General features: G+C 41.1%; 1 protein-coding gene across 4 annotated transcripts in view; it reads left to right on the top strand.

Annotated features, from left to right (window-relative positions):
• The window catches only part of col11a1a (collagen, type XI, alpha 1a), a 70431-nt gene extending 47657 nt beyond the window's left edge, over positions 1-22774 (top strand). For all 4 annotated transcript variants that reach the window (XM_047568101.1, XM_047568104.1, XM_047568102.1 and 1 more), the window contains 26 exons: positions 1018-1125; positions 1227-1334; positions 1833-1886; positions 2014-2067; positions 2162-2269; positions 5074-5127; positions 5212-5265; positions 5416-5469; positions 6011-6064; positions 8667-8774; positions 9174-9227; positions 9374-9427; positions 10219-10272; positions 12941-12994; positions 14270-14377; positions 14711-14764; positions 15132-15185; positions 15719-15826; positions 16585-16638; positions 16729-16764; positions 16864-16917; positions 17043-17289; positions 18421-18533; positions 18922-18990; positions 20671-20904; positions 21368-22774. In XM_047568101.1, the coding sequence (XP_047424057.1) occupies positions 1018-1125; positions 1227-1334; positions 1833-1886; positions 2014-2067; positions 2162-2269; positions 5074-5127; positions 5212-5265; positions 5416-5469; positions 6011-6064; positions 8667-8774; positions 9174-9227; positions 9374-9427; positions 10219-10272; positions 12941-12994; positions 14270-14377; positions 14711-14764; positions 15132-15185; positions 15719-15826; positions 16585-16638; positions 16729-16764; positions 16864-16917; positions 17043-17289; positions 18421-18533; positions 18922-18990; positions 20671-20904; positions 21368-21514 (2250 nt within the window). In that variant the 3' untranslated portion in view covers positions 21515-22774. The remainder of the gene's footprint in view (positions 1-1017; positions 1126-1226; positions 1335-1832; positions 1887-2013; positions 2068-2161; positions 2270-5073; positions 5128-5211; positions 5266-5415; positions 5470-6010; positions 6065-8666; positions 8775-9173; positions 9228-9373; positions 9428-10218; positions 10273-12940; positions 12995-14269; positions 14378-14710; positions 14765-15131; positions 15186-15718; positions 15827-16584; positions 16639-16728; positions 16765-16863; positions 16918-17042; positions 17290-18420; positions 18534-18921; positions 18991-20670; positions 20905-21367) is intronic.
• Positions 22775-23170: the final 396 nt, after the last annotated feature.

A 23170-nucleotide genomic window follows, 5' to 3' on the forward strand; every position in this document is an offset into this window, starting at 1 on the left:
ATTTCCCTTTTTAACTATGCACCCAAAGCAAATATGTCTTCTAATTGTAATATACTGTGATAATCTAATAATACAGTTTATCCTACACATTGTTGAAGATTAGATATTGTTTGTTATCACTCGCAGAAAAAGGCCAAGTTAGACCGAAAGTGCTGAAAACAGTGTAGCAGCAATATGGCTCCACTGCACTAAATGATAAATGTGGTATTCATGACCTGTTGAAATTCTATATATTAAAATATCAATTTAGTTTATCTGGACTGAAATTAACTATATAACATAAGATTTTCACACTAATATTATTAACACAGTCTTACTCTCGGAAAAAAAAATCAGAGCTTGTGTCAGACTCATTCAAAATGATTGAATGAGTGCGTTCAAATAATGTTTACCGGTATTTTTTGCTTTCCATGTCCTTTCCTGAGACGAGAATACAGGTTTAAAAATATCCTCATGTTGATTCCTGTCCTTTGAGGATAAGAGAGGAAGAAGCATTAGCTTGATTTCCACCACAACTCTTACCTCCAAGGACAGAAAATGTGGTTCACATCATAAATGGGAGAAGATGGTGCACATCCCAGCCTGTACATGAAGAAATCACGAGTTCCTGTGTCTAAGCACTGATACACAACAGCAGTCGGTTCATTCAGAAATGCTTTTTCAGCAGCAGGTGAGAGCTGCTCAAAGCTCCGAGAAGCACAGAAATGTGATGACGGTGGACAATGCTGACTGCTTCTAAGTAGCAACAGAGCATTATTAGAACTTAAAAGCCACGTGTTACCATGTTGTTTATGATGCCTTTCTCAGTTTTCCTCTTAAAAGTATCTTGTGGCGTATTGATCCATTAGCAGCAGAGCTCACCAGGGTTTTACTTTGTCAATGTGTCGATGGCAGGGTTTGTGGTCTATTATATACTATTTGTGGAGAGGCTAAAGAAACAGTGAAATCCTACGACAAATAACGTCTTCTGCCTTTTATCTGTCCCTTATCCTGTTTGTATCTTTTTCCCTCTCACAGGGATCCCCTGGAGAGAGAGGCTCTGCTGGTCCAGCAGGTCCAATTGGCCTGTCCGGTAGACCTGGCCCTCAGGGACCCCCAGGTCCTGCTGGAGAGAAGGGAGCACCTGTATGTATTTTTTTTTTCACCTCTAGTTTCTTTTGCCTTGTCCTTTTTGTTGACTTCTAGTTTCTAAAATGTAATTAAAATTAATACGTTTGTTCTCCTAGGGCGAGAAAGGACCTCAAGGTCCAGCTGGACGTGATGGTGTACAAGGTCCTGTTGGTCTGCCTGGGCCTGCTGGACCCCAAGGCCCACCCGGTGAGGATGGTGACAAGGTCAGTCAACAACACTCACCACCTCCCGTCCCACCCTGTTTTATCAGAGGCAACTTCTTCTCCAGTCCCAAAATGGAAACATTTGAGAGAGAAGTGTGCTCTCCAGTGCCAATCAATATTCCTCCCCATGTTCACACTCCAGGCCATCTGCATCAAAAGCATCTCTCTAGTCCTAACTGCTGCCGTTTCATCTTCATAACCAAATGTGACAAGGAATGCAATTAGAGGAGATGTAAAAGTGAAATACCGTTGCTCATTTTCTTCTGCTGCCATGATTATGCCCCTTAAGGTTCCTATCAGGGATTCTGTTGAGCTGCCAAACATTTGTCGCCACAGAAGTGTGCGCTGCCATGAATTAGAGAAATGTCCATATTTGTACATCCATATCGAGATTATAGCTGCGGATAATCGCTGTCTGTGTTAAGCTTTTCAATGTTTCCGAAGAAGAAACAAAACTGATGTGGGCCGACGACTTTGTGCGTGATTGTCTTTTGACAGGGAGAAGTTGGAGAGCCTGGTCAGAAAGGAAGCAAAGCCGACAAAGGAGAGCAGGTAAGTTGCATGTTTTCTTATAGAATAATACACACTTACACCCCATCACAATAAGGATAATCTGCATTCAACCTAATTTAGTTTGAAATCTCATTTTGATTGGAACATTTTTCTTGCTTGTTTTCAGGGTCCTCCTGGCCCAGCTGGTCTCCAAGGCCCCATAGGTGCTCCAGGTCCTGCTGTAAGTACAACTCTGCAATTCAGTGGTGCTTCACATGCAAGAGGTCACAAATTAAATGTGCATATGCCGTTTTTTTTTTGTTTTTTTTCTTTAGGGAGCGGATGGAGAGCCTGGTCCCAGAGGACAGCAGGGTATGTTTGGACAGAAGGGAGACGAAGGTTCCAGAGGTTTCCCTGGACCCCCTGGTCCCATTGGTCTGCAGGTGTGTACCACAACCAGGAATGAATGTAAACTGTGAGAGAGTATATCTTTCCACATGTGCCTCAGTGAGATTTCTTGCCCTCACCGGTCTCTGCTGTGTGCTGCTACACACACACTGCTACACATTCATTTAGAGATGTTTGAGATGTTTTCCAGGTTCGCCAGTGCCCCTTGTTTTCAACTACTATTGTCAATAATGTGAAAGTGCACAAAATGACAGGGTGAGATTAAGTCATGTGTCATCAAGTCATTATGCTGCTCTCCTGCCTAGTGAGAAAATGGTCAACATAGTTTAATCTTTTGGGATATGACACACATCAAAACAGCCACTCCAATTACCTTCTATTTTGAGTATGCTGGGCATGCTGGCGAGGCTTACAGTGGCCTGAGTGAACGTCCCCGATCCCTGTGGCCGAGTATGCTGGCATCATATTTTCCAGCTTGTTTTGAGGAGTGTCAGTTTTTTTATTTATTTATTTATTTTTAGATTTGCTCCCACTATATCACGGCCACACCGCGACTCTTCCACTTTTCCTTTGTCTCGTTGCTGTCACGCTGGATGTGAAGAAATGCGTAGCCAGAGTATAAAAATATCCAGTCCTCTATGAGCCGCAGTCGGAGGCTTCATAAAGATGGTATTTTAACAAAAAGTGACATTCTCTGTTTATCCCTGTACAGCTGGAGAGACTAACTCCTCAAATGAGGAATAGCCCGAAATGGTCCAGCGGGATGTAGCCTGACACACACACACACACAAATGGTTTAGGATTAACTGAAAAAAAAAAAAAAAAACAGCACAAGGAGTTGAGCTGACCTCCAAATTCACTAGATCCCAAACTATATATGTGATGTAGCATCCCCAATACAGGTGTAATCAACTGGAGAGATGAGTATGTGTTATCTGGATGGACTACGTGTTTGGGAAATGGTGAACTAACATAGTTTCAGTCATTGTATTAGCACTAGCGGCATTTGAACTTGTCATCCAGCGATGTCCAGTAATCACCATTACTCAATTAACTCTGGAAACTGTGTGGAGCCACCGTATGACCTTCATCTCACTCCGTGCTTCAGTGGAAACAGAGTTAGAGGCACAATACTCACACACTTGTATGTGTGCTTTAATTGGATCTGTGGTGTATGGTTTGGTGACCCAGCCTTGACCTGCGATGATTGCAACTTTCACCACCACGCGCTCGCATCATCATCCCAAACCACCTGGTCGGCCGTACAGTACCTTCTTTGCCTCACAAAACCCAACAAGAAAACAACTACAACACACAATAATAAGTACTAGAAGAAGAATTAATATTTAATAGTTATTACTTTATCGAGTCCTCATTTGACCTATCCATTCGTTCACACAGTAGTGTGTCCAACTGCAGCAGTGGGCTGTAGCATCCAACTGCTACTTCACAGCTCCCCAGAAAAAGGCATTAGTATCAGTACTTCATTTTTCTTTTTTTTTGAGTCGCAGCATTTTATGGTTTTCATAGGTGAGCATCACTCATCCAAGGACGTACTCATGGCCTGACTTAGGGTCATTTAAAAAGCAGATCAGCTCGAAACTAAAATAAACCACATTACAACTAGCCTTAATGATGTTTTGGCTGTGCTGCGATAATAACCGAACAAAGTAGGCCCTTTCACGCGGCCCATTTGTTCGTAATTATCTGTATTAGTGATCAGCCTCTTAAGCTTAACACGCTAGGAGATTACTGCAGAGATTGGGGTCATTGTCTTGATGGAATTACATAGACTGCTGCTCGTCATTCCAAGGTGTTGTCCTATCTCTGCAGGGTTGTACACAATGGACTTTTAATTGGGAGTGATTCACTTCCCATCGTGATGCCATTAATTGTGTGGACTGGCCTGCTCCAGTTGTCTGTTTGTCACGGAGCACATTTACATTGCCGCATAATCAGTGGCACTGCTAACGACCTTGGACTAGAAGAGACGTTTTACACAAATGATATTTCTCGGCTAGCAGCTATACCACTTGCATTTTACCATTCAGCACCCAAACACTATAGTCAGCAGAGTCTTTCTTGTGAGTATTCGGCCTTGGTGTGAGCACGTGTCGATGAATGAATTCTTTGATCTCCTCCCTTTGCAACCTTACACTTTACACTGATGATAAACTGCCTCCAAATCACGAAAAGACACACACAAACACACACACACACACACAGAAGGCAAAGCAGGCAATTTAATCGTGGCAATTACTAGTAGAAATGTCAGGGATCAAACACACACCAGGTCTTGACCATGCTGCTCGTTTAACATGCATGAGTGAGCTGGGTTGATGCCCAGAAGTCCCCGGCTGCACAAGGGGAAGCAAACAGAAGATGAGTATTGTCTTAAATGTTTGCTGAGCAGGGGACCAAACTGGAGCACAATCATCACAGTCTTACCTGAGTATTTATGAGAAGGCTCAAAGTTCCCACTGTGCTCACACGAGTGTGGTTCGTCATCAGGAACTTGAGGCAAATCGAGGCCTTTGAATGCAGTGGATTTATTATTGACCTTGCTCTGCAGACAATCACTGAATATTTCATTGAACAGATATAGGACTAGATGGCATCTAAAACACGGATACAAGTCATTCATTTATGCGCGCTCCGGCTCCCAGATATATTTAATAGTTTAGTGCATTGCTACAATGTATCCTGGCAGTCAAATCAAATCACAAACAGCACAAACAAATTGTAAATTAAGAACAGTGTTGCGTACTCATGCGACGGCACCTTGTATTTGTATTCTTTGATTATAATATAATTGTGAATTCTTTGTGTTCGTCTACAGGGACTTCCTGGACCTCCAGGTGAAAAGGGGGAGAATGGTGACGTTGGGCCCATGGTAAGAGACACGCTCATGCTTTTTGGAAGCACTTTTAGAATGGTTTAGTACATAGTTTAACAACACTGTGACTCTTCATTACAGGGCCCTCCTGGTCCCCCTGGTCCCAGAGGTCCTCAAGGTCCTAGTGGAGCTGATGTACGTATGGCTGAGTAATAACAATATGAATACATACGATTATATAACTTGCATATCTTTATTATTTTTAACTCATCTCTCATACAACGCAAGCCCTGACTATCATCCTCTCCCAATGTGATGGATCACTTTCTATATGTCTTGCTGCAGGGTCCTCAAGGTCCTCCAGGTGGTGTGGGCCCCGTGGGATCTGTTGGTGAGAAGGTAAGACTCAGAGCATCCCAGGGTGTTCTTCCTGCCTAGTATGATGTTGGGTAGTGGGAGTGAAATACTGCCCTCATCACGCCGTCCAGAGCACCCAGCTGAGCCCTTTTGTTATCTCCTACAGTCTGTTCATTTCATGTGTCCAGTCTTTTTTTTGTCTGAGTTAGTGCTTTGACGCTATTAATGTCTGTTTTACAGCACTTCCAACAAGATTCTCCATTTTACTGCCATTTGGCAGACGGCTGCACTATAAATACTTAATGCCATACCACGGCTGTTAAAATGACCCTGGAAAAATGAAATACGAACGATACAAACTCTGGATATACAGTGATTTTTAAAACCCCAGTAATCAACTCCAACTATAGACTTAGAGGAGTTAATTGAGTTTTTATTGGTAATAACATTGTCTGTTATTATTATTATTTTGTGAACATTTGTAGTGGGTGCAACTTTTCCAAATGTTTTCTGAATTGGGAAACTCTCCATGGGTCAGGTTGAAGGTTTATTTGTGCAGACACTGACATTTATCTAACCACAGGGTGAGCAAGGTGAGGCCGGAAACCCAGGATCACCAGGAGAGCCCGGAACTGGGGTAAGTAAGCTCTGTGTCAGCCTAAATATGTGTTTCAGACACTTCCCTCACTGATCAGCCACAGCATTAAAACCACAGAGAGGAGAAGTAAATAACATTGGCCATCCTGTAGCTATTAAATATGTTGCTGGTTTGGACCTAGTATTCATGTGGATGTTACTTAGCCATGAACCACCCACCAAGACCAGACCAGGCGCCTCCACCCCATACCAATGACACTCCTTGATGGAGTGTTGACCTGGCCTCCAAATTCACTACATCCCAAACTGATCAAGTATGTGTGGGATGATCCACAGAGGCCCCTCCCCTCAACCTATAGGACCCAAAGGCCCCCCACTAACAACATTCTGTTACCAGACACCACAGGACTCAGAAGGCCCATGTCCATTCTCTGATGAGTCCCAGTTGTTTTGGAGGTACATGGGAGAACTACACAATATTAGGAAGGTGGTCATAATGTTATGCCTGATCGTTGTGAGTTTGTTTGTCTTTATGTGTGTTTTGTGCAACCATGTGCAAGCCTGTATTTACCATAGAACCCAGCTTTAGCACGAGAATTTACAAGTAGCATCTAATCTCAATTAGCTTTACATTCCATTACTGCTGGACTTAAATCAGTGATGTACTGTGGATTTGCCAAGAATGGCATCTGCATTAATGGATAGCTTTATGTAAATGTAGAACAAATTTCAGTTTAATGAGAAGGGGCTTTTTTTAAAATTAGAGGGACACTGTATATTCATCACAGTGAAAGTAACTGCTCCTCACACTTTAGGCTGGTAGTTCATCACAGCGGGTCTCCCCTGCTGTGCACCCCGTGTCCACATGGCCTGCCAAATTGAGTCTCTTCCCAGACTCTTAAGACATAATTACCAGGAGGATACGCCTGGTGCTTCTCTCCTAAAGAACAATGATTGGAGGTACCATGAAGCAAGCTGGCATCAAAACACCAGACGGCCCGTTGGCTGACTACAGCTTGAGCTGTGATTTGCCCCTTTTTTTGAGGTCTGCAATGAAGCCATAGTTTTTAACATTAGCACTTCAGTAAGGGCTCCTCAATGTCATGGAGTTCATTTTAATATATTCAAAGAGATTACTTGCTCATGTTGTTGCCAGACAAACATTTATTATTTTTTTTCCTTTCTTTTACCAAAACACCCACCATTGAAAGCTTTATTATCTCTGCTGCTTCATTTACCATAATTGAAGTAGAACCGCAGATTGAAACAATGGCCTGTTTCCAGTGGGAGTGGCAGAAGAGTGTGATTACAAGCATTCATCGTGTCCCCTACTAGTTCTCTGTGTAATTGCTGGTGTCATTGACATTTCCAAAGTCAGCGTGCTGTTTTAGTTTCCATCATCCCATCACAAGCTTCAGTGTTTCTTGTTTGTTCATGTGTTATGTTTACTAGACACTATATTTCGTGACTAAAATCTGATTTTTGTTCTTAGTCTCTTGGAGAGTCACGTCCGAAACAAACAATGCTGATAATAGACACATTTTCAAAGAATAATAAAAGTATTATGCAAAAAATGGAAAAAGCAAGCCTGTGTTTGCAGCAAACAAGAAGTTATATGTATAATCAGGGATTAAAATGTTGCCTTAGCTAAATCTTTTATGTGGCTTTAAAGCTATACAGTAGATGGAATTAGACGAGATGTTATTTGTCATCTGGTCGAGGACAATCATGGACAAATTGTTCCAAATCACAGTTCAGGGAATGTGAATCAGCCACAAGATTAAAACCACTGACAGGAGAAATAAGTAACATTGTTATACGTCTGGACCTGGTATTCATGTGGATGTTACTTAGACATGTATCACCCACCTAGACCAGACCAGGCACCCCCACCCCATAGCAATGATACTCCGTGATCGCAGTAGCCATCCTCAGCAGGATGCAGCCTGATGCACACACACACAAATGGTTTACAGAAAAAAAACATGAAAAACAGCACAAGGTGTTGACCTGGCCTCCAAATTCACTAGATCCCAAACTGATCAAGTATCTGTGGGATGATCCACAGAGGCCCCTCCTCTCAACCCATAGGACCCAAAGGACCTCCACTATCAACATTCTGTTCTCAGACACCACAGGACACCCTCAGAAGAACCATGTCCATTCTCTGATGAGTCACAACTGTTTTGGAGGCACAATAGAGACCTACTCAATATTATATTAGGTCATAATGTTATGCCTCATCGGTGTAAGATAGAAGTTTGTACCATAGTCCAAAAACATGTCCAGAACATAGCATAGATTTTCTTTCTTAAAAATGCAGCATATTGCACCTTTTGATATAAGTGTTCCTCTTTGTATCTGTATATCTTAACATCTAAGAGCTCATGGAGCTTAAAAACACTTGAAGACATTTTCTGTCTCATGTTTCATATCAGCTGTTGACTATCCGTCGTGGCTGGACACACACTGAGCTCATCCTTGGATCCAGTTTTAGCCTATTTCTCCGCAGCCTCTGATTGCGTGTCTGCTTTTATCTCCCATTTCAGTTGAGTGCGCCTCTCGAAAAAGAATGCTGCCTCTTGTGGTGCTGATAATAATGAATGCCTTCCCTCCCCCTTACTGTTCCCCCTCCACTATAGGGACCAAAAGGTGAGAGAGGAGAGAAAGGAGAAGCTGGCCCCCCTGGAGCTGCTGGACCTGCTGGAGCTAAAGGACCCCCTGGAGATGATGGTCCAAAGGGCAACCCTGTAAGTCCAACAAACACTCTCAAACTCTGAAAGAGAGGTTTTCTAGGGTTCAGTCACGCTGGCTAAAAAAAATCTTCTACAGCCTAGAGGCAGGCAATTTTATACTAGAACATATTCAAGAGCTAAAAAAAAAAGAGCTTTTTATATTGAGGGAGATTTTATGTTATGTCTGCATGGTAATGGGGTGGATGGAGGGCTTTTCTTATGGATTTGCAAAATCACCATTAATCATCAAGTTAACTTCAGAGGTTGTAACCAGGTACTCCAGGACCAAATCGCTGTCTAAATTACAAACCATGTCTTTAATGCCTGCATTCACTGAAATTATGTTTCCACAGCAAGATCTCTGGTTCCTTTTTACTTTTTTACCCTGATCCATCTCATTTCTTTCTCTTAAAGGGTCCCGTTGGATTCCCTGGAGACCCTGGTCCTCCCGGAGAGCCAGGTGTTGCTGTAAGTATGAACCTTAACGTTAACCTCATTTCACAGTAGGTCTTTTTAGTGCATCAAGTCAAAGCCATACAATTTAACAGCATGGCAATTCTGGCATGGGATAGATATTCATTGTCGCACTTTTCTAACCTCTCTCTCCTTTGCAGGGCACTGATGGAGAACCAGGAGAGAAGGGAGAGGACGGCGAGTCTGGTCAACCAGTATGTACTTTATGATGTTTACTGTATACGCTTTACTTAAGGGCCATTTTATACACATTATAATCTAATGATCTCAATAGTCAGCTGCTTTGTTAATATAGAGGAAAGAGCCTTTTCATTTAATATAGAGGTTCACCGCGGGTTTGTCTCCAGTAAAAACTGTAATTATATTTACTTAATTCATGATATTTACTTCATACTCTTGGGTGTAGTCAAAATGGACTTATCTTCTGTGCAGATTCACTAGGTATTATTAGAAATAAAAGCGTGCTGGTACTGTGTAATGAACCATCCTGTTTATGGATGTCTTTTCCTCATCTTTTTCTTCAAGCAAAACACAGAAAATCTTTAATTTTAATCAAAAATTCTATCGTGATGTTTGAGCGGTAGATTTAATAAGATTCAAATGTGACTTTGCAGTCATCGTAAACAGCCTCTGAATAAGAGAACCAGAACTATGAATATTTATCAGTGCAAATGATAAAAGGTTGCTCTGATTTCCAGCAATTAGCTCTAAAATAATTGAATGAAGGTGTCCCAGGGAGCTCAGTATGTATCATTTTAAGCAATGCAGTCATTCATTCAACCTTTTGGAGGATTTGTTTTAACTCTTAGGAGCTATCCTGGGCTCCTTAAATGTCTAACCCTAACTCACCAAGATTTGGTGCTGCACGCTGTGCTGTCATCAGATTTCAAATCAGAGCAGACTCATTTGTTTATATAAACTGTTTATTGTGGGTTTTTTTTTTTTTATGGCATCCTACATTTCTTTTGTCCTTGCTTGTTTCTAGGGGCCTCCAGGTCCATCAGGAGAAGCTGGCCCACCTGGACCACCTGGCAAGAGAGTAAGTCTGTATCCACTGAAGCTAATTTTACTGTGGTAATTGTGTGTGTTTCCTGCAGTAATCTAAGATTGACCAGGATAATGGTCCCTGTGTTGCCGTCTCATCATTGTGAATTCTCTAGCTTTTGTCAGCGTTGAATTCATGACTAAACAAGTCCATATAGAATTACTTAGCTAACCCCATTTTAAAAAAGATGGAGGGAGTTTGTGTATTGCACACTGTCCCTGTAGTCAATGGACCAGCGCTCCGCCCCGCGTTGCAACAACTCCTTCTCAACAACTCAATTTTGGCAGCAAAGCTGCGGAGATTCATTTTCATTAAAAAGTGGAGTGGGGAAAACCAAGTGGGAGATTTAAGGGGCCGAGGCGTTACACTGTCTGCGACGAAAAGCCGCCTCAAAGCCTGCTGAGGAATGAACGTCAGGATGTGAAAATCATGAATCAATTTTTATTTTTTTTATTTTTCTCTTAGCAAGAAATTGAAAAAGGCTTACAAAAACAAAATGGCTTGGGTGGGAGGAGGAGGAGCCAGACTCATTTACGTCCTTGTGGCACTGGGAAGATTGCAAGAGATATAGAGCAGGTCTGACATAGTATTGATCCGAGGGTGTCTGACTGACAGCCGGAGCAAAACAAACACATACCATGGATGTGGTGAAGTTGTTAAGGGCTTCAACATGAGAATAAAAGGGATGGCTTGTGGAGATGAATAAATGAATGATAAATGAACATGGCTGATTGTGATGAGTTTTATTTTGTTTAATCAAGAACAGTGATCACTGCTCAACCAACCAGTCAAGACCAAACTAAATTTAGAATAAAATGACTCGTCACAATCAACACATACAGAATAACGCCTAAACTATGCAACATTTCAACTTAAATCTTGGCAACAGGAACAATTGTAGGTATCATTTGCATATATTGGGTTAAAGATGTAAGGTAAAATACCACATTAAAATCTGAGTTCGTCATTTCCACTCTATCCAAACAGATTATATACTTAATATACTTCAGGATGCCGAGATATCTGTGTGAAATATCAAAGGCTGCGAACTGCTCATCGAATGCACACGTCAGAGATGGAACATTAACATATTTCCAATAGGATGCAAAGCTCTCAAAGTCCACATGAAAATGAGCAGCTATTCTGACGAATTTGAAAGAAAAAAAAAGTCGACAATCTCAAGCGACTCCCTGCATTTCAAAGAAAGGCACCACAGCTCAGTCCGGTGGTGTGTATGTGTGTGTGTGTATGTGTGTGTGCGTGTGTGTGTGGGTGGGGGGGGGGGTTGGGCATGTTGTGCATTTTTATACCAGGGTTGATTGCTTTTCTAATGTGCCGGGTGAAATTTATATTCTGACTATTTAGCAGGGTATCAGAATATGCTGAAACTAAACGGCCTAGGGATTACGGTGAGGAAAAGGGGGCTATTTTATCGCATGCAGGTCTTAAAGCGGTAAGAAATAAATGGGAGCCTAAGATGATCCTTGGCACTCCCTGACAGCTCGTTGCTCTGAATATAAAATCCCTCTGGTCTTTTTGTGGTTTCTCTGCCTTGAAATCTTAAAACAATCCTAAAACAATCCTCTTTCTGTTTCCTCCTGATTCTCAATAAGTTTATTTAGCGTGGTCAGTCGAGTACTTTCATCTGATTTGCTAATGGCTTAATACCGAAAATGTATTCTACTCTGCTTCTTGAAATAAGAAATGTGGAAGAATTTATTAAGCTCCGATAATTAAGGCAGACGAGGTTAGCTTCTTTGCCCGTTCATCTCAGCCATTTGATCCAATTAAGAGCTAAAATAGTTGCCTTTATAAAAACACACAAAGGCTGCAGGGCCAGATCTAACAAAGAGGTGCTTCTGCAACCTGGATGAGAAGCACGTCGACTCTGGCCACTACACGTATACGGCGCTGCAATTCTTTGTGCTGATCAAGAGCCTGCCTCTTCACCACCAGTAAGAGGTACACATCAGGAGAAGATGAAAGACCCAAGACAGGAGGCGAGCTCACATTATAGGCTCTCAGTCAATAGCACTAAGGCTGCAGTCGGCCAGATCAGAGTGGAATTTGGATGGAGAGCGGTTTTGAAGAGGCAGACTCGAGGTGGAGTTGAAAGAAATCGTTGCGGGCCTCTGAGAGCCTGGCCAGAAAGAAAAGATGACCTACCAACTGGTATGACTGAGGGAGCCTGTGTGTGTGTGTGTGTGTGTGTGTGTGTGTGTGTGTGTGTGTTTGTCTTCCATGTCAATCTTTACATGAGATGCTGCATGATTGCGTTTGCCTGCAGACAAAGCCAAGTGACTCAAATAGATCTTGACATAACTTAAGTAGCACAATTGATGACATTGGATTATCCTCACTGTTCGAGTCAGCACCCGGCTACGTATTTATCAAGAAAGACACATGTTCAATATGAATCTAATAAAAGTGAAATACCAAGAAGCCGATGGAGACGACCTGACAAAATCATTTTCAAAAAATGAAAAATGAACCCGCGGATGACACGGACGAGCTATTTTTGCTCACTTTGTGTGTGTCTGCGAAACGCTGCGAAAGGTCAGCGATGAGCGGTGACGTGTCCGCGCAGTCTTGTCGTACAGTTAGTAGTGTGTGTTGATGCCATGTTGAAATGCTGAAGCGTGTGTCCTGTCATCCTCCTCAGGGACCTCCGGGGGCTGCTGGTGCAGAGGGCAGGCAAGGAGAGAAGGGCGCTAAGGTAACAAAATCAATTCATCCTCGACACAGTAGAGCCATCTCAGCAAGTCCCTCGGCTATCACCCCGCTCCGTCGCTGCACCCACATTTGCAGAATTAAAAGCACAAAGAGCCAAAAGTAATTGAATTTCCATCGTAGATTAGATGGAAATTTATGGACGCAGCCTATTTGAGTAAAACTGAGATTCACTTGTTTCTTGCCTTGTTCCGTGGCTCAACACGGGCGAAAAGAGTCAACGCTATTTATGTCTAGCCCTCAGGTGTCATCGTGTTTTTCTGTGCGAGTCAGAGCTGAGTGAAATTTGTCTCAACTCTAATTCTCGACATACGTTCTGGTGCTTTGTGGGTAGGTGGAATAAATTACCATGAGCTGGTGCGTGCAACAGTGCTCCTCCTTTGACAGATTTTGCTCTGGTTACCTGTGCATGAATTCACAAACCAGATTCTTTAAGCCAGTATTAGTCTATTTTTTTACTCACAATATTTTTTCCAATGATGGTGTTACATGACAATCACTTTTATTAAAAAAAAAAAAAAAAAAACATTATGTAGTGTTGTTGAAAGGTGTCTTTGACCTTAATGAAATTAACCTTAAGCGTCCCGCAGAAAGCATTGCTGCTGTAATGCACAGTGGTTCTTAATAAATTCAGTAAATTACTTCTTACAACTCTGCAAGTAAGCCTGTAATCTGTAAGTACCTTGCAGCTCGGGGTTGATATCTTATTTCCATGTGCTCTGTGCATCGTCTCTTTGCATACTGATGTGTTTCTGATTACAGTGGGTGAGTGTTCAACTGTAGATTAAGGTGACCTCCTTAATTTTCTCCTGAACTACATATAAAGGCATAAGAAGGCTTTACCACCAGCTATTGTTAATCCTGTCCTGAATCTCGTTTGAAGGAAGGGAACAGAAAGATAACATGTTTACTTGTCCCCGTTTAGCCCGACCTAGTCACTGCATAGTGTCTAGAATGATTTAAAACTTAAAGCACGCTCCAGAGGTGTCTTGATAAAAATACTCATACGTGTCAAAAGGCCAAAGAATATGGTGTCTGTATAAAGTGTCATTGTCATTTGTTTGTATGCAAATCGTGCATATTTTTGCTTATACCATTGTATTTTAAATTTCATTTCATTTTTATCTATCTTACACCTCTTTTCACTTGTGTTTATGTGAAACTGAACTGCTGTGACCAAACACTTCCCCTTGTGGATCAATAAAGTCCAAGTCTATTTCACATCAAGTGCATTTACAAGTCTTGTATACCCCCCGTACAGGGTGAGGCAGGTGCTGAGGGTCCGGCAGGTAAAACAGGACCGGTTGGCCCCCAGGGACCTCCAGGAAAGCCCGGTCCAGAGGGTCTGCGTGGAATCCCTGGCCCAGTTGTAAGTCAGAACTACAACAACAATGCTTCCCTGTGCAAACACTCTATACATTTATCTCCACTCTCAGATAAACATGCGTACTCAAGCTAAGACTCACACCCTACACTGTGCACACATTAAAAAAAGAAAGTACTGGTAAGGCATGATCATAGACTTCATGGAATAATCAATACTCCCATTTGGCTTATACTTTAGTTTCGCTTGTTTATTCCAGCACACTTTTCTTCCCTGTTTGGGCTATTAATCATCGTGCTGGGCACAGAAAATCAATGCTAGACCAGAGAAAAATACAGCAGCCTATAATGCTCACTGCAACTGAATGGTTTTTCACAGGGTGAACAAGGACTGCCCGGCTCCCCAGGACAGGATGGTCCACCAGGTCCAATGGTTAGTATGCATAAAGCGTCCTGCTCTCTCTCACCATCAGTATTTATCTATCTAACTGGAATTGGAGTTGCTGGAAGTAGTAGTTTTCCACTTTTGACAGAGCTACTGTAGCAAAGAAGTTCCCCCTTACTTCCAGTTTTTAAGTTAAGTCATGCAGAACTTATTCAAGAGGAAAGGTTGCTTTTAAAGAGTATTTGTTTACCAAAGGTTTGTCCCCATGAGTGATATCTGTAATCCATGGATGGTTTCCATCTGTCTTTAAACCGCTTTCATTCTTTCTTTTTGCTTTATTCTCAGTTTCTGTCCTGGGTATCTTTTTGTCTTTTCTTGAGATTAATTTTTAACTTCCCCTGTGGTTGTTGTGCAGGGTCCTCCCGGTCTTCCCGGCCTGAAAGGTGACCCTGGCTCCAAGGGTGAAAAGGTGGGTGTAGCTTCTCCCCCCCCTTTGTTTGACTGCAAGCTGGGTTCATTCCTCAGCTTGGAAATAGAACGATAACCCTGTGAACGGTGAAAAAAAAAAAAAAAAACTGGACGGTGATTTGGTTCAGATTTCAGTCAAGGCTGCAACTTGCACATAGTTACTGTGACTTGCAAATAAACAGAAGCAACAAATCCCTCAAATCTGTCTAATCTGTGTCTGGTATATGCAAAGGATATTAGGATGTTGAGCATTTCAAATAGGTGAGTTCTAACCAGGCCCAATGATTTGACAGGATTTCAAAATTGTTGTGTTGTGAAACGGTACTCCTTGGTTCTTTTGTACATTTTAGAGGAAAGACATTTCAGGCTTAATCCTTGAGGATTTGCACTGTAATGAAACTTCACCATTCACAGCCTCCTGTGTGAATTGAAGAAAATACGGTTGCCCTTGTCAGACATGTACGCAACAACTTTAAACGAGGTAAAGGGACGTTATCTTTGACTGTTCTTTGTGCATTACTTTCTGTCATGCAGGGTCACCCAGGTTTGATTGGTCTGATTGGACCCCCTGGAGAGCAAGGAGAGAAGGGAGACCGAGGTTTGCCTGGGCCTCAGGGTTCGCCTGGAGGCAAGGGCGATGGCGTAAGTGATTGATGACTCCATTCCCGCACTGGTCCACAGGCCATTCACTTTCCACCTCTTGTCATTTTCAGTCCATTTGCCCTTCCACTATGGCTACAGGTGCCGCCACCATAATTTGCTGTTGACTGAAGTCCATGGAAAATGGCTTTCAGTACACATCTCTTCACCTAATATGGGATTCTAGCATTTCTGACTGCTCATACAATTTGTTCAGAATCTATGCACAGTTTTTGAAGGGCCTCAAGAGCAGATGCAACCTTGTTAAGTTTTGTCTAGTGAGGGCCACAGTATGGGTGTCTTCATTTTCTAAGCATCTTGAATATGAAGAGGTACTGAAAGAAGGGACATACACTTGGATTTTGATAAAGAACTGATGGCAGCTTTCATCCATTTTAAATAAACACAGCGGCATGAAGGAAAATCCTACTCTGTGCTGCCCTATTGCTGCCGTGGCCCTCAGCCTCCCCGGACTTTGTTATTTAAGATGATGTGTTCCAAGTGGATTGAGTCCAATGCATTTTTAACATCCCCTTTTGTCAGATCTCAAGAACTTCAAAAGTTTTCACACAGTTTACCATTTCAGGGTTTGGAAATAGGTGTCTTAGTGTTTGGGTTGATTTCTAGCTGAAACTGAGTGATAAGAATATAAATTGCACCATTCAGGGAAAGAGCATCCCATATACCCCTCAATAAAACATAATCTCCATTGTTTCTGTCTTTCATTACTTTATTTTTGCTTTCATCACATCTCGTTACAGGGTGTCAGTGGAGCTGCTGGTCCTCTTGGTCCCCCAGGTCCTCCTGGTCTGCCCGTAAGTCTTTTACTTTTTTTTTTCAGTCAGTCGCTTAGGTTCTACTCCCATCATAGAAAATTTACTAAAGTGATATGTATTGTCCTGCAGGGTCCTCAAGGTCCCAAAGGAGCCAAGGGTTCATCTGTGAGTACATGTGTTTTTGTTGTTGTTGTTTTGGTGTGATTGCAATTGAATAATTTAAATCCAGATTGAATAACACATTTCTATTCACGCATCACCCAGGGTCCTGCTGGTGCAAAAGGAGACACTGGTTCAATTGGTCCCCCTGGTCCTCCTGTGAGTACTTTTAGACCACTACTATCATCTGTGTTCTCACTAATTTAATATTCTCTCAGTACTATCTATCCAAGGTCAGTTTTGATGCAATCTAAAACCATATTTTCTCCCACCACATCCCGCAGGGCCCACCTGGTGAGGTTATCCAACCCCTTCCTATTCAGTCACCCAAGAAGACCAAGCGCTCCAGTGACATCCAGGCTGATGTAGCTGGCACCATCATGGATTATGGCGAAGGCATGGAGGACATCTTTGGCTCACTGAACAACCTCAAACAGGACATTGAGCGCATGAAATACCCCATGGGCACTCAAAACAACCCCGCCAGAACATGCAAAGATCTCCAGCTCAGCCACCCAGAGTTCCCTGATGGTAAAAGATACACTTTTATCTTTGATCTATACATGTCAGTCATAACATTGCAGCCAGACAGGAGAAGTAACAATTCAATGGACAATTCACTGTTCTGCTGGGGAACCTGGACCTGGCATTCATGTGGATGCTACTTAGACATGTACCACCCACCTAGACCAGACCAATCCTTGATGGATTGGATGCAGCCTGACACAGACAAAAAACAATTTTTGCACAAAAAAAAAGGCACAAGGTGCCTCCAATTCGCTAGATCTCAAACTATACGATCAGTGTATACACTTGCAAGACCCTAAACAATCAGCAAATAGTCATAAGAGAACGTTGACTGACACAAAATGTTTTTCCCTCCTTCAGAGCTTCACATCTCTGTTGGAAATAGAACTGAAGTAGTATCTCTATGACATATCCAAAAAAAAAAAAAAAAACTAACTCAAGGACGGCTGGATGTGTCGAGTTCCCTGAAGAAGTTTCACCACTCATCCAAGTAGCTTCTCCAGTTCTGAAAGGCTGCTGGGGAGTTTGAGTTTTAATAGGAACATGTGTGGGTGGTGCACACCTGAAGCACCGGCCATTTCTGTATATGGAATAATTTGTTTTGATCCTGTTTTCTTCCCCCAATAAATGGTACTCTAAAAACTAATTAATTAATGGTCAGAGACTAGAGTTTCAAGGTAAGAACATTTTGGAGACAGATGTTTAGACCATGTAGTGAAGTAATAGTAGATTATATTATCTCTCAGTCCACCTCCCTTGTTCACATAAATTAAAAAGGTTTTTACCACTCATTTAAATCTGATCGGTCCAGTGTGTTCCAACTGAGCTGGTGGCATTGTTTTGCTCATTGGTCTGGTCTGATTATTAGTGGCATGATAGTGTAATATGTTAGAAGCTGTATGGAGCTTTTAGCCTGATAGAGAAAGTTGACATTTCATTATGGATTGGTTTAGGTTAGTCAAAACTATACCTTCCTTTAGACATCCAACCGTGTATGAGCCCATCAAATGGACGGGAAACTACTTTAAGCATAATGTCGCAGAAGATCAAGAAATACGTCACACTCAAATTTGAAATGGTGCTTTAGCCATTTTCTGTGACGTCAGTTGAATAGTTGTTCTTGGTTCTCCTCAGGCGAGTACTGGATTGATCCGAACCAAGGTTGCTCAGGGGATTCCTTCAAAGTCTACTGCAACTTTACAGCTGGGGGCGAAACCTGCATCCATCCAGATAAGAAGTCCAATGGAGTAAGTGACTTCGGATTTACACCCTCAAGATACATGGCTGTCTCCTTCTAATCGTCATTTGTCATCAAATATTAAGACATCATGTTAAGCAGAACGTCAACACGCTGCTGTAGTGTGGACTGTACCTAAAGAGAAGCCATTAAATTTGCTTCTGGACTAAACTGGCATAGATTTGATGTTGACTTTTGTGCAAGCACAAACACTACAGAGAGGCAGATTGTTCAGAACGATTTGACATTAGGGAAGTTTCAGAAAATTATACAAATTATACAAAGAATAATACAAAGAATTTATTTCCTGCTCCTGAATGACAAACTTTCCCACAAACGTTTTTCATAACAAATTATAATTTTGATAATTATTCTTTGTCTGGTTTTGTTTTCCACAGGTTAGGATATCTTCATGGCCCAAAGAAAATCCAGGGTCATGGTTCAGTGAATTTAAGCGTGGTAAAATAGTAAGTCTTGTATTGTTTTTTCTCTTTCTTTCATCCACCACCTCCAGCTTTCATAAAACCTGGTCCATCTCTTCTATTTTTTCCCAGCATCCTTCTGCGTATCCGATTAGAGACTCTGAGTGGTGCTCCTTCTTTATTAGTACTGTCTTGTCAAAGTGGCTCCCCATAGAAAAAAAACAAAAAAAAACTAAACAAAACAAAAAAAGACTACCTAATGGTTTGAGTTTGTCTTTATAGTAGACAAAGCCAGAACTGGCAAAGATTTGTCTGTGAACAATAATGAATTTCAAACTAAAATAACCTAATCCATTTGAATTACAACTTCATTTTTAGTTCTTTTTAATACACTCTGTAACAATTTGTTATAACGGTCGATTCCCCGTGATTTTATCAGTATCTATTGAGTGTTGTAGGTAGGAAAAAAAAGATATATGTTGCACACTTGATACATTGCCTGTGAAGCGCACACATAGTTTGTACAAACATATGGAACATAAACACAAATATCATATAGTACATAATATGTTTATTTAAATATTTTATAGTAATTCTGTGATTCAATTGTGAAAATATCACATCAAATTAGGAATATAGGCCTCATTATATTACATTGCATTATATTATATTAAAGGACTCGTCGTGGACCTCTTGGCCATTGGTTATTTTCATGTCTTTTCATTTCAGTTGTTGGACATGTACCAGAGTATTTGCACATACAAACTCCATGGCCTTAAACACTACAGTGTTGTGACTTATTGTCTGTGTCTGTGGATAACAATCCATGTTCCGTATCCACAGAGAATTAAGGCAGTAGGCGTTACTGCACGAGGCATCATACTGTATGAAAAAAACAAATTAATAAAACATCACAGAGAATTCAAGCAGAATTCAAGCGTTCCAGTTATCCTCTCTTTGCCCTTGAACAGAGAGAAATCTTGCAGTCAACATCAGCTATTCCTTGTAGTCAGGAAAGAAAGAAACAGGTTTGTCCTGTTTCATCAAGCTGGTGTCATTCTGCAGGTATTACCACGGAAAACTGTGACAGAACATCAGGCGGCTTTGACGGATTAAAAGTACAACACACCTCCCGACACCGAGCTGATAGACGAGGTTCAGACAAAGTCTGTCTGTAGATTCTTGTTCCTCTAAGAGAATGAAAAAGTGTCATGAAGTTGACATTTATGAAAGCAGAAATTAGTGTGTTTTATAGTCACATTAAAAAGTACAATGCAATGATGTAAGGAGTCCAACATCAGAAACTTTTAAGTGTTTTTGTTTCCAACTACAATCTAATTTCTTTTCCCTCACATCCACTTGAAAGCTTTTCCTACTCGATTTACAAAGACAAAGCACCGCAATACACATGAATATGTTTGTTTATTCTTTATTGCTAAATTAATAAAGCTGCTGTACTAAGAATGACCCCAGTAAAGAAAACTATTTTATTCTGAACCAGTGTTGTTTCGTGCTTGTTGCATGAATCCATCTGTGAAGATCTTCATTGTTGTCTATTACTATGTTGAACAAGCTGGTTATTTTACCCTGTAGAAATGATTCTGTGTATATTTTACACATCTCTTTAATCCATTTTTCATATTTTTAGTTCTTTAGAAACAACTAAAACTCAACGACTTGTGAATATTTGCTCCTAACCTCCGATACGTCTCTGTTCTCCAACAGTTTTCCTATGTTGACGCAGACGGAAACTCGATAAACATGGTGCAAATGACCTTCCTCAGACTACTGACAGCCTCAGCCAGGCAAAACTTCACCTACAGCTGCCACCAGTCTGTGGCGTGGCACGATGCCTCCAGTGACAGCTATGATAAGGCGCTGCACTTCTTGGGCGCCAACGATGAGGAGATGTCCTATGACAACAACCCATACATCAAGGCCATCTCAGACGGATGCGCGGTAAGCTGCAGTTTTCATCAATCAGCCTAAAATGAATCAGTAAAAACAATATCTGTGGTTAGAAAGGTAAATTTTATGCCCCTTTTGCTTCCAATTGTTAATTTTTTATGCTTTATGCGGTGAATTAACTGCTGCTGGAAAGCTCAATGAGGTTATTCCACACCACCGATCAATCATGTGTATGAGCACATTTACTCCTGTAGTGTAGCTTTAAATGCCAGTAATGTAGATTTTTGTACATTTTATGCTTTTTAACAATGGAGCTAAAAGCCAAACTCCTAGCCACATACTAGCAAAATTTCCAGGTCTGTGAGATGTGAATGTACGGACCTAATTGTCAGATCTGGCAGTGGGAACCCAGAGTTAAAGGTTAGATATAGAAATAAAATGTGTTAATTCTTCCGGTATTTTATCTGTCTAATTTTTACTCTTTGCTTCTGTGTCTCTCTCTCTGTCGTTGCAGACAAGGAAGGGCTACGGAAAGACTGTGTTGGAGATTAATACTCCCAAAATCGATCAAGTTCCAATCATTGATGTCATGTTGACTGACTTTGGAGACCCTAACCAGAAGTTTGGGTTTGAAGTCGGCCCTGTCTGCTTCCTTGGCTAGATTAAAAAAAAAAAACACACACACACGCACACACACAAAAAAAGAAAACACAAAAACAAAAAAAGGACTTGATGGGGCCAGCAAAGCAAGTCAAGTTGAGACGTTCTGGGTACCACCAAACCCCATTTATAGCCCCCCACCCTTTTCTATGCCACATGCAAGTTTTGAATAAGAGCAAACATGTCTGTCCATGTATGTACGTGTAACCCAGGAAAATACTTGTTGCCCTTGTAGGGCTCGAACCACATGACTTAACCACGTTATGGCGTGAAGGTGAAGGACATTTGAATGCGTGGCAGAGGAGGGTGAATCGGAGGTAACCAAGAGAGGGGGTCGGAAGGCGGCGAAAGGTCGACACGGATCCCCTCTCTGGATTCTCCAGGTGCTGTATGAAAACGACTACAATGGTGCTTGTTCAAAACACTCAAAAAGTATAAAGAGGTGCTAAGAAAGAAGGTGTATTTTGATAATTATAAAAACTGTAATTATTATTTTGTACAATACTGTTATTTCTGAATCCACTTTCAAAACTTGCATGTGTATCAGATTCTGCTTTTGGCTCTTTAAATTTCAATGTTGGCTCAAAGATATACAGTGTAAGTTAAAGATGTCATTAAAATCAAATAAATTTATAATTCTGTTTTATTTTATTTTTTCCTTCAACACATACTGTGTACATGTCATGAAGCAAATAAAAGTGAGCATTCAACCAATTCTCTATCGCTAAATTAGACAATACGCCCTTTGTATATATTGAGAGTCCAAAGCTTGAGGTTATTTGCTGTGTTTGCCCTTCTGACCATAGTAGGTGAAGCAACCGGAAGTATCACACCAGCACGTTTGAGGCAACATCTCCCACTAATGTTGTGATCTTGTGCTAGTAGGAAGCAATCATGGCATTCATTTTTTTTCTCCTTTATTTAATTCTATTTGTTGTTTTTTTCTGTTTTGTTTTCTGACAGGCTTTTATTTTGGTTGTATACCTCAAACTTTCTTGATAACCTTTTAAGATGCAAGGATGCTATGCCCTGTATATACCTTGGTTAAGCAATTAAGTTTATATATTTTGGGTGGGGATTTTTTTTTTTAAAGAGAGAATTACATTAACTGTTAGACATCCACTGTTCAAACCCTTCTGTGAATGCAATGAGAAGCCCTTTTCGGTGACCCATTTTTGTAACTAAAATGAGAAAAAAATGTTTTAATGTGCTTTTTATAGTTCATTTAAATATTAAAAACTGGATTCTAAACAACAGTGAACTGAATGTCTCAATGGTTTGTGTAAGAAGGCTCTGGGGTAGCGCTACCTACTGTACATGTCAAATGCTTTAAATCAAGGAAATGTTAATTCAACTAAGACTTTGGGCTGGTGCAATTCCATCTCTCTTGAAACCAATAAAGTATCATTACAGTAAGTTCCTTTCATTCTGAGTGCATGGTGAAAACCTGAATGAAATGTCTCCTTTTATTTTCCATAAGATGGATGAAAGACATGACCCCCTCACGTTCATATTTAAATGTATTTGCTGCTTATTTATGTGCATTTGAGAAGAATTAGCTGGCTATGATTTCACTATGGACACACACTTGTGTAGACATGGAAAAACTTTCATTGAGGTGAGGGGAGGATGTCAAAGTGTTTTTTAGCGAAAGGAT

This window comes from Mugil cephalus, chromosome 18 (genome assembly GCF_022458985.1).
Source record: "Mugil cephalus isolate CIBA_MC_2020 chromosome 18, CIBA_Mcephalus_1.1, whole genome shotgun sequence".
Taxonomy (NCBI): Eukaryota; Metazoa; Chordata; class Actinopteri; order Mugiliformes; family Mugilidae; genus Mugil; species Mugil cephalus.